The sequence below is a fragment of the Leguminivora glycinivorella genome, chromosome 16, assembly GCF_023078275.1.
Source record: "Leguminivora glycinivorella isolate SPB_JAAS2020 chromosome 16, LegGlyc_1.1, whole genome shotgun sequence".
Classification (NCBI taxonomy): Eukaryota; Metazoa; Arthropoda; class Insecta; order Lepidoptera; family Tortricidae; genus Leguminivora; species Leguminivora glycinivorella.
The window spans coordinates 5,843,515-5,862,107 of NC_062986.1; the positions used below are offsets into that span (position 1 = coordinate 5,843,515).

The window sequence follows — 18,593 nt, forward strand, 5'->3', positions numbered from 1 at the left end:
ACCACACATCCATCGCAACATTCTCATTTCATTCACATGCTTCTTCTTCAGTCTTCTCTCATCATTCGTCTTGGTGGCCCAGCACTTACTTCCATACAGGACGACAGGTCGGATAACTGATTTATAAATTTTCCCCTTCAGCCTGAGAGGCATTCGGGGATCACAGGTTGTGCCTGTAACCTGTCGCCATTTCATCCATCCTGCATTAATCCTGTGCTGAACTGCTCTGTCGATCTCGCCATCTCCCTGAATGAGGGAACCCAGGTACTTGAAATCCGAGCAGGTAGGCAATATTTCGCCATCTAGTGTCATGGCAACAGGGGCGGAAAGACCGCCGAAGTCACAGTAAAGATACTCTGTTTTGGATCTACTGATCTTCGAGCCAACATTTTCCAGCCTCTGTTGCCACTTCGCTAACCTGCCTTGTACACTCGAGTCCCTCTTCTCCGACAAGCACGATGTCGTCGGCAAAGAGCATGCACCAGGGTGCCTCTTCCTGCATGTCCGACGTCAGAGCATCCATTATAAGCACGAAGAGGTATGGGCTCAATGCCGAGCCCTGGTGCAAACCCACAGCCACACCGATGCTGTCAGTAGTTCCAGCAGCGGATCGAACACGCGTACAAGACGATCTGTACATAGCACGGATTAGCTCTACATACTTCCCAGGCATACCTTTCTCTTTCAAGGCCCACCACAAAACCTCACGGGGAACCCGATCGTAAGCCTTTTCCAGGTCGACAAAAACCATGTGCAGATTTTTATGTGCGCGCCTGTACTTTTCGCACAGTTGGCGTAAGGCGAAAATGGCATCTGTCGTACCTCGACCGGGCATAAATCCGAATTGATTTTGCGTTATTTCACACTCTTCTCTCATTCTTCTCTCTATTATCCTCTCCCAGACCTTCATGGTATGTGACATGAGCTTTATTCCTCGATAATTATTGCAATTTTGGACGTCTCCTTTGTTTTTAAATATTGGTACCAGCGTACTACTGCACCACTCGTCAGGTATGCGTTCCTCATGCAACAACTTACCGAAGAATACACTCAGCCATTTCCATCCATCCGCACTCAACAACTTCCATACTTCAACTGGTATTTCATCCGGGCCCACGGCTTTTCCATTCTTCATATTTCTTACAGCCATTTTCACTTCTTCCACACTAATCTCCCTAACAAGGCCCAGATTCAATGGTGGATTTTCAAGCACACCATTCCATTCATTTTCTTCATTCATCAACTTTTCAAAATATTTCTTCCATCGTTCTTTTATGCTTTCATCATCAGTCAGAATCTTCCCAGAGTCATCTTTTATACATTTAACATGCGAAATATCTCTTCCATTCCTTTCTCGAGCCCTTGCAATTTGGTAAAGTCGTTTCTGACCTTCAGGTCTTTCCAAAGACCGGTACAGATTGTCCTGCGCCTCCGCCCTACAAATTGCAACTGTCCTCTTGGCTCTTTTCTTACATTCTTTATACACCTCTTTCTTACTTTCTTTTAATGTTTCATTCTTATCCTCAACCATCTGCCATTCTTTAAACGCCTTTTTCTTTTCTCTTAACACTTCTTGAACACTTTCATTCCACCACCATACTTATAAAACTCCCGTGAGACTCATACATATTTAAAAATATTTTAAGCGGGTTACTCACGTATTAAGTCGATATAGCGTTCGACATGTTTCGGCTCAATTTCGAGAGCCTTTCTCAAGAGTAGCGACACCCCGCCTTTACATGTCGAGAGCGCGACGCATCGACTTAATACGTGAGTAACCCGCTTAAAATATTTTTAAATACCACCATACTTCTTTATCTATCATACGCTTCCCTTTTGTTTCCCCAAATACATTCTTTGCCACACTTCTAATATAGCCAGCCATTACTAACCAACATTCATTCGCACTCATTCCTTCCATTTCACCCATCTCTAACATTTTGGTCACTACTTGCTCCCTAAATTCACTAGCATACTCATTCTTTTGCAATAGATGCCACTTTATTTTGGGCGGGGGACAAACCTTGTTCTTGTTGGGGTGAACAGCAATACTAACGTCAGCTAGCAGAATTCGGTGCTGGGACACCAAATCTTCGCCTGGCAGCACTTTGCAGTTTTTGACACAGTTGATTCTGTTCCGTCTTATCAGGAAATAATCAATCTGTGTAGCGTGGTTACCACTTTTATCCCTTTCCGACCGGTTTGATATAATCCTGCAAATTTTTAAAAAAAAATCTGGACAGAAAGTAAATTGTATTTTCGGGCTCAAACCTATACCGATCGAATCTGCAGACACTAGCAACACGTAATAATAGTAAATACCTTAGGTTGGCCGGGTCAGTCGGTCGCAGGACATGTTTGAAGATGGCGCGGTATTTTGGTGAGAGTAGTGACCCACGTAAGTTCATAATTTCGTATATTTTTGGTGACAAACCTTTTATTTAATGCATGATTTTTACTGTTAAAGAGCTAGTGGTTTTATTAATTATGAATTAAAACTAAAATTAAGTGATTTCGTGTTATTAATAAGATCGTAAAAAAGAAGTGCACGAATTTGTAGGTTCGGTCGTAGCCCGTAATCCGTTTGCCATAAATATCTGCACGTTTATGTGTATTCGGCCTTTGGGCGTAAAATGAATTTCGAACAAATAATCAAATATTTTCGCGGTTTATTACAAATTTCGGTTTGTAATTCAATATTTATATTCTATAGGGCGTCCATTAAGTGATGAACAAATCCTTGAAATTTTGTGCAATGGTGAAATATCAGATACTGAAAATTTTGACGAGGGCCTTGAAGAATCAACTTATTACCTTTTTGAATGGCGTGACAACGAAAGTTTGGAGGTTGACCAGCTGTTTTTTGAACCTTCGTCTTCAAATACTTTAACTGATTTAAAAATACACGATCTGTCAATTATTTCTGAGACGCAATGATAATGATTTAGCTTTGGTGAATGCATGGAAGGCATACGTACAAAATTGTTTGCGACGCCATGGGCCTCCCTAGACGCAAAGTACTTATACTAGATTTCCGCTTGGAAATCTTTGCAATGCTCATTAAAGCACCAAGAAAACGGTGTAATGAATAGAGAAGCATGTTCGAATGACGTTTCACATGGTAAAACACCTGTGAGGCCCAGAAAGAGTCAGAGCTCGCCAGCCCCTTGCATCTATCATATTTGATAGTTATTAATCATTTGCCTAAAACGATATGAAATCCCCCAAAACCTGCATTCCCCATTCGAATCCTGATCCAGTCGAACTAATACACGTTGCATCAACGTTGCAACAACGTGTACCTTTGCATTACACGCAAAAATAAATGTTTGAAAGATTTACATACGAAGTAAGTGATAGTTGGAATGAGATTTTTTTCGTCAATTGTTTTTTTTATAGTTTTTTAATCGTTGTATTGTGTAAAAACGAATAATAGATGATTATAAAAAAAGTTTTATTATCTAAAATAAGATATTTAGTCACTTTTTACGTGTCCTTCCGAATTTGCACTTTTGTGCATTTACATATAGGTCCTGAACGTCACTTTCCTGCATGCGATTTTTTTATTGATTAAAGGCAATAAAATTTTTTATATTATTTTTTACGAGTATTTGACGACCATTGAAAACTGTTCACATGCATTTTTTATGAGATTTTAGAAAATAATTTTCTCGGTCGTAAAGGGTTATAAGTGATAAGATGTATTGACGTAATATCATGATATTAAAATAAAGAAGCATGTCATTTTGTCTTATAATAAATAAAACGCTAAAATATTCGGGGAAAATATGATTTTGGCCATTTTCAGGCTGCGAAACACCGCCATCTAGTTTTGAGCCTAATAGGCTTTCAGGGGTACGCTTTTTGTGTGGGATTTGTCTGTCCCGTATTATAATTATCGTTCTTGGTTTAACTAAAAATAATTGTGAGCCGTACAAAATACCGTATAACCGAGCCGTATTTAAGTTTTATCTGAAAATTATTTTTCCCGGTAAAAAACACGTAAAACCTTTTTGATTTTATATTCCGATAAATAAAATTAATCTGCGACGTTTATATGATTGCATATACGTCAACGTCATTTTACTCGTATCTTATATTATGTGTTCAGAATATAAATATTCTTTTTTACTTGATGGAGAGCAAGGAATAACGTCCTTATATACAGGGACTGGCAAAGCCCATACAAAAAAGTGTACACCTAAAATGTATGAGCCTTTTAGGGATAAAACTAGCGCTGTTCCGCAGCCTGAAAGTGGCAACAATCATATTTTCTCCAAATATTTTTGCGTGTTTTTATTTTCTATAAGAACAAATGATATATTTCTTTATTTTAATATCATGATATCACGTCAATACATATTAAGAAAAAAAAATTTAGGCATCATCAGTGTAGTAATGATAGTATTTAGCTTAAAAAAAAATGAGATACGATTCTAAGTATGAAGATTGTCAATCCTATATAAATTATCCCTGATAGAGAGTATGCCAAGAACTACCCTAACCTAACAACAAAATTAAAATTTTGAAAAAATACCCCGACCGCGACATATTAGACCCATTTTCATGAAACATGGCTAAGAACACTACCGACTTACTCAGCTTTCAGACAAAAACAAACTAAATCCAAATCGGTTCATCCGTTCGGGAGCTACGATGCCACAGACAGACACACACACACACACAGACAGACACGTCAAACTTATAACACCCCGTCGTTTTTGCGTCGGGGGTTAAAAACGTATGGAACAATGTAACGCCGTGGCTTGCGTGGGCGACGGTCGCGCGATGGTCGCGCGACGGCGATGCGACGCATACGAAATCAAACCTTATCGATATGGAAGTATGAGACGCGACGGAGACGGTCGCGCGACCGTCGCCCACGCAAGACACGGCGTAAGTGAAAAGTATTCTCTCAAAACGAGCAGGGAACAAATCAAATTATTTTATTGAATATTTTTTGATTTGTTCTTTTTCAAGTAGTCACACCACTATATATAAATTATAAATTGAAATAGATATCATACACGAAAGAAAAAACGACAAGGCCCACTGGTGGCCGAGCCGGGAATCGAACCCGGGTGTTCAGCTTACGCGGCTAACGTCATTAGCACTAGACCACCCGCCCGCCATGGTACCCGACGAAATTTCCCAATTGACCAACTCTAAAGGCGAGCAATTTGTGCTTGCACGTCCTATATGAATCCTTCATATAGGTATATCTATTTCAATTTCGTATTCTCTCAAGTTAGCTAGACAGATCTTTGATAACTCGGCTCGCTTTTGTGAATAATACTAGGAAATAATGACAAGCGGAATGCGAGTTCAATCCGATTAAGGATATGGTTTCCTCTATAAACGCCATGACAGCGTCACATCACACACGGCGATACAATGCCACAGTATAAATCCAGTAATAATACTTCTAACAATTTTTGCGCCGCGCGGTTTGTCCTTAAGTAGCGCTCTGCGCGAGCGAGGTGCAGAGAGTAGGTACATATGTGGAAACGGATGATCGGCGTCGCGCCAGTACACGCCGCGCCACGTGGCGCTGCCAAGGTTGTGCGCGGCGCGTGCGAGAGTGCCAAACACCGATCGCGGGAGATTTACTACTGGGTCGTCCTTATACTGTGACAATGCTTAGGTACTATACAGAACAGGCTGTTATCTTCAAACGCCAGAGTAACACAAAATGTCAGTGTAACGTTTAGATTTTGTACAAACATTGACGCTGAAAAGTCAGCACAGAATATTATGTAGGTCTTAGAATTTAAAACCGTTTCGAATTTCAATTGTTCTGAGCAAACTTTTAAACACAACTAAAGACAGTTGATGATGATGATGATGTGATCCTGTTATCACTCACTAGGGACATCTTAGAAGAATCTTCCACTTTTCACGATCCTGGGCGACTACTTCCAAATCCTTCCAGCCTAGTCCACTAAACGCAGTTAGTGTTAGAAAAGTGGTTACTTTTTCAGAGTTTGTTCTTTATATTGCAAACGGGACTTAATCGCGTATGTTTGTTTTTAACAATAAACGCGTGGTTTTAACACTAAGGGACCGGCCACATCTAAGCGTCGCGTGTCTCGGCGCGCGCCACGCCGCCGCCACGCCACCTGGGGCGCGTCTTACGTCCTTCCTATACAAAATGTACTGAGGAGACGTTTTTTGAATTACATTCAGGCGGCGTGGCGGAGACGTTCATTGCGCGCCCCGAGACACGCGACGCTTAAGTGCTGCCTAAGACTCCAACGTTTCAAGGACGGCCTTGTCCCCGTGTTCTCGGAGCAGTCTCCGTCCGAAATAGTAGATATGTCGCAGTAAGATAGATAAAGCCGTTATATAGTTATAACCCTAGGGATATAATTATATGTCGTAACATAGTTAAACGAAAGCAATTTATTGCTATCTTACTAGGAATATAACTATAATACGTTACTAGTTTAGTCAAATAATTATTTGACTGGATTCAGTTTAGTGAAATGATTGTAGACAGGAGTGTGGCGGTGCGGCGGAGGTATAGTTATAACCCTAGGGATATAATTATATGCGTTAAACAAACAAACCACAGTGAAGAATAGTTTAGGGCAAGAATTTGTTAATTATTTCCAATTCAATGTGCTTATTCTCTCTAAACACACAGACGGATGGACAGAGTCGCGAAATAAGGGTTCCTTTTGATTTTTTTTGGTATAGAACTATAAAGAACCGGGACTTCCGGTTCCAGTCCCACTTAGAGACGTATTATAATTATATCCCTAGATTAAGTTTAATCCAGTGATATAATTATATAACTAAACTAGTACCTACCGTATTATAATTATATTCCTAGTAAGATGGTTATGAATCGCTTTTGTTTAGCTATGTTACGGCATATAATTATATCCCTAGGGTTATAACTATACCTCTGCCGCACCGTCGCACTCCTACCTACAATCATTTCACTAGACTGAATCCAGTCATATAACTATATGACTAAACTAGTAACGTATTATAATTATATTCCTAGTAAGATAGCAATTAATCGCTTTCGTTTAACTATGTTACGACGTATAATTATATTCCTAGGGTTATAACTATATAACGGTTTTATCTATCTTAGTGCGACAGATACATTACCTACGATTAGTTCGAAAAAAAGGAAGTTTGAAACTTAAATTATATAATATGGCGATAAATTAAAACATAACCAAAGGGAGTGCTTTAAATCGACACGAGTTACGAATTTACTTTTAACACGTGTATCGCATGACGTTTTTCAGTGCAGGAGGCCATCCGAAGTTTCGACCTGACTTATAATGAACCACTTCTCGCACTGTTAGTGCGTAAAAAAAGCATCATCTGTACTGAAATAGTACATTAGGTACGATACAAGTGCGCAAAAAGGAAGTTCGAAACGAGTGGCGATAAATTAAAACACGAGTTACGAATTTCCTTTTCGCACGTGTATCGTACGACGTTTTTCAGTACAGATGAGCTTCCGAAGTTTCGACCTGTTATATAATGAACCACTTCTCGCACTAGTGCGTAAAAAAACACCATCTGTACTGAAAAATGTATTTGGGTGAATCAACTTTTCTTTGCCAGCAAAATTACGCATACTTCGACTACATGTGGTCAGAAAATTTAATTTGTATTTAGTGTAATTAGTTTATACTTATTATATTAAAAACAGATATACAAGCTATGCAATACATCATGTTTTTATAGGATTTGCTATTTTATTACTTTATTTCGAGCAGTGACCCAGTGGACATAGCTGTCCCTCACTTTTGTATGAAAAAAGTGTCTCTTCCACTGGGTCACATATAGATTTAATTATAATTTTTTTTTTTAATTATTCCCTTACTGTAAAATAAAAATAAGGATCTTTATTCACGATGGCCAGGTTAAAACTCACAAAAGTAGAGCTAATAATAAGTATGGGCAATTCTTGCAAAAAGCAAGAAAAAGTTGATTCACCCATTTAAATATTTAGTCATATTATAAAAAGGGTAAAACCATTCTTTATGAAAACCCCTATTAAAAAGTGATCAACTTTTAATAACCCTTTTACGTCCGGCAAGTGTTCCATTAAACAGTGTTGGCACGTAACGCTAAAAGTTTTCTTCATTAATTTTGGGTCAAACGAATATATTTTATAATTAAATAACATTTTATTTTTCAAGTTTTGTTTTTGGCTTGCTATTATGTATTTGCTTTGCTGTAAAAACGTATTCATTTTTAACAAAATAAACTGATTCGTTTTCAATATAAGTACAGCGGGGCAAATCCCGACTGGGGGACAATAATTGGTTGCTGATAAGCAACAATGTGTCAACCCACACGCCAACCATTTTGAGAAAATGGCGTCTAAAGATTTTTTCTCATTTTTTCGTGTTTCTCTTTAAAAAAATTGTTTTTATATAGATTGTTGTGTTTTCCAGCTATAATACGTTCAGTAGTAGTGATTATTGTAGCTTAATTTCAAAACAAACTTCAATTTGACGAAATAATGCCCTTTTTCAAGACTGTGTTATGATACTTAACCCACTTTTGCTAATTGTTTAAAAATATCTATGAGTCTTAAATAAACATGTTAAAGCACATAAATTGTTGTTGTAAAATACTCTACCTATGCATATTTTTAACTTTATAAGTGTTAAGTACCATATCAGTCATGGTCACTTATGTTATTAGGTATGTAGGAATCAATACATTATTTATTAATCAAATCTTTTAATGATTTTTCTACTCCCGAACTGTTATTCGTCATTTACAGGATTGTGCGTATCGAAAAAACTGAAAACGCATTGTTTGGTTCTATAATCATGGCTACGCATTGCATTAACGATACTGCGTGCGTGCTCGGGAAGGCTTTGGGCAGCTGAGCTAACAGTGCAAACCTTTGCAATACAGGAAACAGTGTGAATTTCGCGAGAATTATTAAAAAAAAAACTATTAAAAACTAAGTGCATGGTCGTTGGAAAAGTATTGTATGCAATGGTATTTAACTGACTCCAAAATACTCGTGGAAAGTACGCCACTCATATTTCTTGACCTCCTTTAAACGCCTGTTAAATAAAATACTATAAATTAACTATTAGAGTAATGATCATTTCTAGACACATATTTAAATTATCTGTGCTTTTTCAACAAAAAATCGTTACAAAAACCAAATAATCATCTTTAAAAAAAATAAACTACTTATCTAAAATATACAACAAAATATTTTTTTACGCTAAGAAATAGACTAAGTCATTTAAATTATGAATAACTCATGACTTGTACAAGAACAAAACATAAAACATCTTTAACAAAATAATAAACTACCATATAGTAAGTATTCAAAAATCAAACAATATTTTTATGCATACATTAACACGTCTTAATGTAATTAGTAATTATAAAAAAATAGTAGCTTATATAAGATTTTTATATGAACACGTACTTGTAAAAAATGTTTGCAAATTATAATAACGAATATGTATATTCATGACTTAAAATGTTCAATTTCGTACTGAATTTACCATTCATGTGCAAAAATATACTAATGGACTAAGTCATAACTTATTCAAACATAAATTAATATGAACAGTTATATTTTACAATATAGTGTCATGGTACTTACACCAAAAACGAACAACTTATGACCCGAATATAATTTAACAATAATGACTTATGTTTTATAACACGGGTCGTAGCATAAAACAACGAATAAAATATCATTTTGCAATAATCATTCAAGTCTCATAGTGGGTAACTATGTCATTTATTGCGTTTTGCAAGAATGAGTCAAGTGAAAAAAAATCGTTGAGTCAACCCTCATAACACATTATTGTAATTTAAATATGTCTTCTGCCAATTACTATAATAAGTTAAGGTTCTTGACACATTAATGCAAAACAGGCAACACACGATAAAGGATTTGTGTTAACCTATTTTTTTACTTTTGGGATAGTGAAAATTTTCAAAATGAAAAGGTCATTTTTGCAAATAGAAGTTTAAAAATCCAGCTATAACATGGCATTAAAATCTAATTTTTTTAGTTTTTGTGGGTTGCCACATTATTGCTTATCACCATCCAATTGTAACTGATCAATTTTTCTAATCAAGCAGCCTTTCTAATCAAGGGTGAACATTCTTCGCTTCGGCTTGCCTTTGGTCATGAGTAAGACCATTTATATCTAATAAAAAAATGTCTATTTATAATACAAATTTGTTACAAACCTACGTACTTACCCGGAACAATATATTTTCCAAACAAACATTGCTAACGTGCAAGTTGAGCGTTATCATGTAATAAATAATACAATCTTATTTAGCTTGTAAAGATAACGCTGAAATAAAGTAGTTCATTATAATATTTTTTTCTACTTGTCGACTGTAATCTGTCAATTAGGGCACCACAGACTAAACTATAAGTGCTAACTTTTCAGTTTTGGATACTCTATGGCAGTTCCGACTCAATTATAATAAGCTCATTATAGTTGACTTTAGTTAACTGTAATAATTTCAAAAATACAACTTCATACAATTTCTATACTAATTTGCGATATCTGGCAAATTTTCCTGCATCTTAAACACATTTTTTTTATCTGTCGCGTTATCGGCCAATCAGAGACGGTTATTACAAACAATTGGTTGCTATAGGTAATTCGATGTTGATACAACGGTGAACGACTCTATTAACATTAATTTTAACTTGCATGAATGATGATATTTCCGTCCATTGATGATGAAGATGATGACTCGTAGAAAAAGTATTGTATACAATAGTGATATAATTAAGCTTTTCACTCTCGTACCGTACTATTAGGCCACTCAGCAAGCTTCGTGACCTAAACATGGTACTCGACTGAAAAGCTTTGTATTATATCACGATTGTATAAAATACTATAATACACAATTTGCAACTGTTGCACAACAGTATTAAAGTATCGTACTGTTTGTAAGGGCCAGGCACCGTAGCCGAATGGCATTTCTGCGACTTGAAACGCCACCGAAACGTCGCAGAAATGTAGTCTGGCTCTGTCGCGCCAATACGCAACAGCTACGAAAGAGATATTATCGTGAGCATATGTGCATTTGGCTACGTACTCTGGAATATACGAGTAGCTACGATAACGATAATTTGGGCCTGTGGTTATTTTTTACTTTTTAATATTGGAATAAATATACATATTATTAAATTAAAACGGGACTTAATCGCGTAAAACTTACGTTTTATATTTAACCCGACGTTTCGGACATGACATTACGTCCGTGGTCACGGGTAGACTGGCTGGGAGTTGTATCAACATCTTCTAGCTGTACGAGTTTTTCGAACTACCCGCACTTGATTGTCATCAGTCACTTTTACGCTAGGGTTGCCACTCTGCCTACATACAACACTCACGACATCCGATGGTATGGGACGGGAAGTTTTCTCACGTTTACACTTGCCAATCACTGGATTCCACGAAAATGAAATCCCTTGCCCTTCATTTTGATTGAAATTACGATGTTTCCTGATTTCAATCGCTTCACGTACTTTCCTGCTATAGTAAAGACGTTCAGTTGAAAGGACTTTGGGATTATGCAGTTCAATCCAGTGGTTCGGTCCTGACTCTAGCAAATGCTCGGCAACCGCAGACTTATTTATTTGTCGTTTTTTGACCGCCGCGATATGTTCTTTGACCCTTTCCGCTATGGTGCGTTTGGTTTCTCCAATATAAGAACTACCACAGCTACAGTCAATCTTATAAACGCCTGGCGTCTGATATGGAATAACATCCTTTGCTGACCTTAGTTGCCCCGCCACCCTCGACAACGGCATGTACACAGTCTGTATCGAATACTTCTTTAGTATGGTACCAACCTTGTCTGTCACTCCCTTGACATAGGGCATAAATGCCGGTCGTCTTGCAACATTCGGATGCTTCTTCGCAGGCTTTCGTCTCGGTTGCCGGCAGTTTTACGCGATTAAGTCCCGTTTTAATTTAATAATATGAGTGAAGATCGTGTTAGTTTAAATAAATATATAAATATACATGTCTTACACATTGAATAATAATTATGTATGTTGACATCACCATCCCGCATGATGAGAATCTCGTGAAAGCCGAGAAGGACAAGTCCTGTAAGTACCTAGACTTGGCTCACGAGATAACCACCATGTGGGATGTTGATTCGACGATCATTGTCCCGGTAGTCGTTTCAGCGAACGGTCTCATAGCGAAGAGTCTCGACCAACATCTTGAGAGACTCTCGCTAGGTGGTTGGATCAAGGGTCAGATGCAGAAGGCGGTGATCTTGGACACAGCGCGGATAGTCCGACGGTTCCTCTCTCTGCAGCCCTAACCACCGGCAGCTTGGGCCCTGCCCCGCTGCTGGCGGCACCCTAGGTTAGGTTTTTTATAATGTGTTTATATGTTTTTTATATTGTTTTGTACGTGTTTTTGTATTTTACTTTTATATTAATGAAGAAAACTTTTAGCGTTACGTGCCAACACTGTTTAATGGAACACTTGCCGGACGTAAAAGGGTTATTAAAAGTTGATCACTTTTTAATAGGGGATCACTTTTTATCACTTAATAATAATTTTATAAAGAATGGTTTTACCCTTTTTATAATATGACTAAATATTTAAATGGGTGAATCAACTTTTTCTTGATTTTTGCAAGAATTGCCCATACTTATTATTGTAACTTATTACGAATATTAATCTAATACCTACCTATACAATCTATACATCATTATCTCCTTTATTCATCTTTCGACAAGTTAGGCTGTTCATAATATTATTTTCCGTATTTTTCTCAAAAACTGCTGAACCTATCAAGTTCAAAACAATTTTCCTAGAAAGTCTTTATAAAGTTCTACTTTTGTGATTTTTTCATATTTTTTAAACATATAGTTCAAAAGTTAGAGGGGGGACACTTTTTTTTCCTTTAGGAGCGATTATTTCCGAAAATATGAATATTATCCAAAAACGATTTTAGTAAACCCTTATTCATTTTTAAATACCTATCCAACAATATATCACACGTTAGGATTGCAATGAAAAAACAATCACTCCCCACTTTACGTGTAGGGGGGGTACCCTAACAAAACATTTTTTTCCACTTTTCATTTTTGCACTTTGTCGGCGTGATTGATATACAAATTGGTACCAAATTTCAGCTTTCTAGTGCTAACGGTCACTGAGATTATCCGCGGACGGACGGACGGACAGACAGACATGGCGAAACTGAAAGGGTTCCTAAGTTGACTACGGATCCCTAAAAATGAAGCCAGGGTACGTAGCCGAATGGCACAAACGCTCACGAAACGAAACGCTCGTAGTGATCTATCTCTATCGCTCGTGCGTATTGGCGCGACAGAGCCGGACTACCTTTCGCGGCGTTTCATTTTCGTTTCGCGTCAGAGAAATGCCATTCGGCACCAGTACAGAATGAAGAATACCCTTCCAAAAAGTTCAATTTCCATTTCAATTTATTCATAACCTTTTCCCTCAATCAAAACTTGTATTAATTTATTCAGAAATATTGCTTACGCTACTGCGAATAAATTTTGTATAAGGTGACACACTTATTATGATTTTATTGAGAGCCATATGCGATACGCTTTAATTAGTAAAACAATTACAGGTATCATTATTGATTAAGAGGACAGGGGACGATCGATTCTTTATACAAATGTAGGCCTCGTTTTTTTATATTGGCAGTATGATTTATTCTGTCATACCGGTCTCTGTGTTACATTTTTTGGTATTTTAAGTTATAAAAAATTACGTACTATGTTAAATGGCAAACAAAAGTCATTATTAAATAATAAAATAAGCAACAATATTTAATAAGTCAAAGAAAATACAACATTTTAATAAAAGGTAACTTAAAATAAATATTTACAAATAAACTAACTATTAATAAACCCCGCTCCTTATCGTTTCTGGTGCAAAAGTACCCATAATACTTATGGCGTTACCCCTTTGGATGGTTATGGATAACTTTTGCACCAAAAACGATTCAGAGCGGGGGGCCTCTCCTTTTTGCCGTAATCTACGGCCTATGTCGCGCACAAACTCTTTTGCGTTTATTTGTAAATATTTATTTTAAGTTACCTTTTATTAAAATGTTGTATTTTCTTTGACTTATTAAATATAATGATTAATTTAGCAACAATATTGATTAAGACTTATGGATAATTAACGGTTAGGTTTTTTTTCTCATATAGACCTTTTTTTTGTCGAAATCCCGATATTAAATTTCGACACAGTTACATGCATTTTCGTGATGAGGCAAGTAACTGCAGTGTCGAAATATCGGGAGCTCGTCAAAAACTAAAAACGTAATCACGGTCTATATCCCGGTCAATAAAAATCATCCTTCTCTGATATCTTCGGCTTACAATGGCTCTGAACTTTGGTAATTGTCTTAAGTACTTATAATGACTAATAAAAATATGGCAGAAAATCAGACGTGATGTCAAAGGTATGATCAAAATATATCTCTCTCTCTCTCTCTTTAGCCTGATTCTACCCTTCGGGTGTAGGCCTCCTTCAACATGCGCCACTCGTCACGGTTTTGTGCGATCTGGAGCCACTTTTTCCCAGCTGTCCTTTTGATATCGTCCGCCCAGCGCATCTGCGGTCTTTTTTGACGGCGTTCTTCTCCTCATGGTCGCCATTCAAGTAGTCTTTTATTCCAGGAGTCGTTTTTACGTGCTATATGGCCAGCCCATTCCCACTTCAATGTTGCTACGCGTTTTATCACATCAGTGACTTTGCTCTGTTGTCTCAGCCACCTGTTCGTTTTACGGTCTCTCAATGTGACTCCAACCAATTTTCTTTCTATCGCCCGCTGGGCAACACTTAACTTGTGTAGTATTTCCTTAGTGAAGACCCATGTTTCGGCTCCGTAAGTGAAAACAGGCAGAATGCATTGGTCAAATATTCGTGCTTTTTGATCGGCATTTAGGTCCATTTTGAAGGCGAACTCTAGATTGGAGTAGGCTGCCCAGGCTAGTCGTACACGTCTGTTGATCTCGTTGGTTTGATTTTGACTTCCAGTTACTATCTCTTGACCCAGATATACATACATATTTGCTGATGGTCTCGATGGCGATATGGTCAACTCTGATATTCGCCTTGCCACCTGTATTGGTCATAACTTTTGTCTTATCTAAATTCATTTCGAGGCCGCACCTGATGGAGGCATCATTGAGTTCTTGGATCATGCACTGTAGTTCAGCCGGGTCACTTGCAAACAAAACAATATCGTCAGCAAACCGCAAATTATTTAAGCGGTTACCATATATATTTAAACCACGGTTCTCCCAGTTAGTGCTTCTTAAAATGTCTTCTGACACTAGGGTAAACAATTTTGGTGAAAGGGTATCACCTTGTCTCACGCCCTTCTCGATCTGTACTTGTTCCGTCAGTGGAGGCAGGTTGACTTTTAAGGTGGCCTTGTTGTACATATTTTGGATTAGAGCAGTGTATCGGTGATCTATACGTGCATTTTGTAGTGATTCTATGACGGACCATGTTTCAACACTGTCGAATGCTTTTTTGTAGTCTATAAATGCTAGCCACAATGGCAGTAGATATTCAGTTGTCTTCTCTATTATGATTCTGAACTTCTGGTAATTGTCTTAAGTACTTATAATGACTAATAAAAATATGGCAGAAAATCAGACGTGATGTCAAAGGTATGATTAAAATATATCATGTCATGTAAATTATTTCCAATAACGTCAATATTCTGCGAGGAAGATGAGGTCTACCTTTGTATGAGAAATCGGGGTGGTCTTCCACTTACCCCTTAAGCCACATACTGAATTACGACCACTAGTATAATTTAGTCGTTAACGAAACCTGTTGTGAAGTGAAGTGAATATTTTATTGGATAACATTTAAAAATCCGCCGCAGTGCAGGTGCCATAAATATCTTTTATAATTAGCGATAGTTTAGTAACGAAGAAGAAAGTTATGGACTATGGAAGATATACGCAGAACAATATGGATTGTGCGGTATGGACGATCGAATCAGAAAAAAATAATTTAGGTAGGAGTTCACAAGTGAGTCTTATCCCACACACACTTCTTCTGTCACTTCACATCTCTAGGTTTCCGGGACTAAGCACACCAGTGAATCTAAATTCCCAATATTTATCGATGCATGGCCTTAATGGCAAGAGGCTGCAAAGGATCGGGACAGATAATATCTGTTGCTTAGCTATCTATCTATCTCTATCGCTCTTGCATATTAGCGCGAAAGAGCCAGACTGCCGACGACAAACGCCGACAGAAATGCGATCGCGCGTCTGGCGTGGCAGGTGAAGATCTCTCATTTCGGAGGCCAAGATTCACTTCGGATCATTGAGCCAAAATAGTTAGTTAGTTTAATATTAAATAGATTCGGTGCCTCAAATTTACGACACAGGATAATATGTGAGCAAACACTTTGTTGTTTACTTTTATATGAAGTTCTGAAAAGATTACAGAATACAGAGGTGTTTCATAATGTATCTTTAGATATTGATGACAGAAGTGTTTCATAATGTATCTTTAGATATTGATGACAGAAGTGTTTCATAATGTATCTTTAGATATTGGTGACAGAAGTGTTTCATAATGTATCTTTAGATATTGATGACAGAAGTGTTTCATAATGTATCTTTAGATATTGATGACAGAAGTGTTTCATAATGTATCTTTAGAAGTTGATTTATCAATAGGCTTAGGATTTTTTATGGCATACCGTGGTTCTAAAATCCGTGGAGTCAACATATGAAAAATTTTTAAAGTCAAAGTCCAACCAGTATGATGTCATATTAAATATAAATATTTATACATACTGTCACAACGTTACCTAGTTCATTTTAATCGAACGTAGTTCATTTTAACTAATAATGTTATTTATTAGTAAATTTTATCATAATCATATATAATAATACCAAAAAATTACTATTAGGATAAAATCAACTACGTTCGATTAAAATGAACTCAGTGACAATGTGACAGTATGTATAAATATTTATATTTACTGTTGGACTTTGACTTTGAAAATTTTTCATATGGCGACTCCACGGATTTTAGAACCACGGTATGCCATAAAAAGTCCTAAGCCTATTTATAAATCTATTCTTAAAATTTCTCAAACTTACTTATGCAATATGCAGGTTATATACGTATATTCTCTGATATTCAAATTAAATTAAAATCATGTTAATATGTAGTTTTCTGAAACTATTAGAGGAACACACGAAAGTAATAAAATTCATGATTAAATTATAATTTGGTTAGGCCCACTTGCACCAAACATTTAACTCGGGGTTAGTGGGCTGTCATCTGTCAAATTCCATATAAAATGGTGGGTTAACCCTCGGGTTAACGCTCCATCCACAACGCTCGCTTAGTGCAAAATTGCATAATTTTATGAGATTTGATGAAATGTAGGTATTATTAATTCAATACCAAACTTTATTCACAAATAAACATTATATTCGCAACCAATAAAAAATACCAATAAACGCTTAAATTACGGTATTGCGCAAACATTGTCATCTTACGTACGCACACCGGAAATTTCTGTAGGTAAATAACTTTTATCTAAAGTTTACTATGCGGAGATTCAACGATACGACATAACCAACACTAGTTGACCTATCCTCCCTCCCGCCAATCAAAAAAACATCTTTATAAAACAAGGAACTGTTAGATAAACGGCAGATCAAGTTATAAAAGATAGCAATTACCTACGACCATAGACAGGGAAAAAAATATAGACCGATTAATTCAGGATTTGAATAAGGAACTTGACTGTAGTTAAAATAAAATATTTTATACCATGCTCGATATAAAGCATCAGATAATTATAAGAAAAACAGGGACCGAAGCTATATATAAATAATATAAAGTAACCGAGTTGACCGTGACGTCACTCAATTCGATTTCATATAAATTCCATATTAGCAAGTCGTTCAAATTTGTTTTGATAGTTTAAAAACAAGCTGATTTGATTAGGAGGCAAGTAGCCTATAACTTTGTCATCCTGTAAACTCTGATGAAGCATAACACATTTTGAAAGAAACACGTGCCGTAGCTGAATGGCATTTCTGCGAGGCGAAATGAAAACGAAATGCCGCGAAAGGTAGTCTGGCTTTGTCACGCCAATACGCAAGAGCAATAGAGATAGATATCTACGAGCGTTTCGTTTCGTGAGCGTTTGTGCCATTCGACTATGTATGTACCGTACAGCTAGTAACTTTACTCGATCTTCAATCATTACCATCATTGCGAAATGTTTTTAGGGTTCCGTAGTCAACTAGGAACCCTTATAGTTTCGCCATGTCTGTCTGTCCGTCCGTCCGTCCGCGGATAATCTCAGTAACCGTAAGCACTAGAAAGCTGAAATTTGGTACCAATATGTATATCAATCACGCCAACAGAGTTCAAAAATAAAAAATGGAAAAAAATGTTTTATTAGGGTACCCCCCCTACATGTAAAGTGGGGGCTGATATTTTTTTTCATTCCAACCCCAACGTGTGATATATTGTTGGATAGGTATTGAAAAATGAATAAGGGTTTACTAAGATCGTTTTTTGATAATATTAATATTTTCG

At 36.9% G+C, this 18,593-nt stretch overlaps 2 protein-coding genes across 7 annotated transcripts in view; one reads left to right on the forward strand and one right to left on the reverse strand.

Annotated features, from left to right (window-relative positions):
- LOC125234996 (hemicentin-2-like) overlaps window positions 1–18,593 on the reverse strand; it is a 678,208-nt gene that overhangs the window by 496,189 nt on the left and 163,426 nt on the right. The gene's annotated exons all lie outside the window — the stretch shown is intronic.
- The window catches only part of LOC125234993 (synaptic vesicle glycoprotein 2C-like), a 42,590-nt gene continuing 39,833 nt past the window's right edge, over window positions 15,837–18,593 (forward strand). For 3 of the 6 annotated variants that reach the window (XM_048141434.1, XM_048141435.1, XM_048141438.1), the window contains exon 1: window positions 15,842–16,032. In XM_048141434.1, the coding sequence (XP_047997391.1) occupies window positions 15,957–16,032 (76 nt within the window). In that variant the 5' untranslated portion in view covers window positions 15,842–15,956. Of the gene's footprint in view, window positions 16,047–18,593 lie in introns of all 6 variants that reach the window. The other 3 variants (XM_048141441.1, XM_048141439.1, XM_048141440.1) reach the window with 3 other exon arrangements.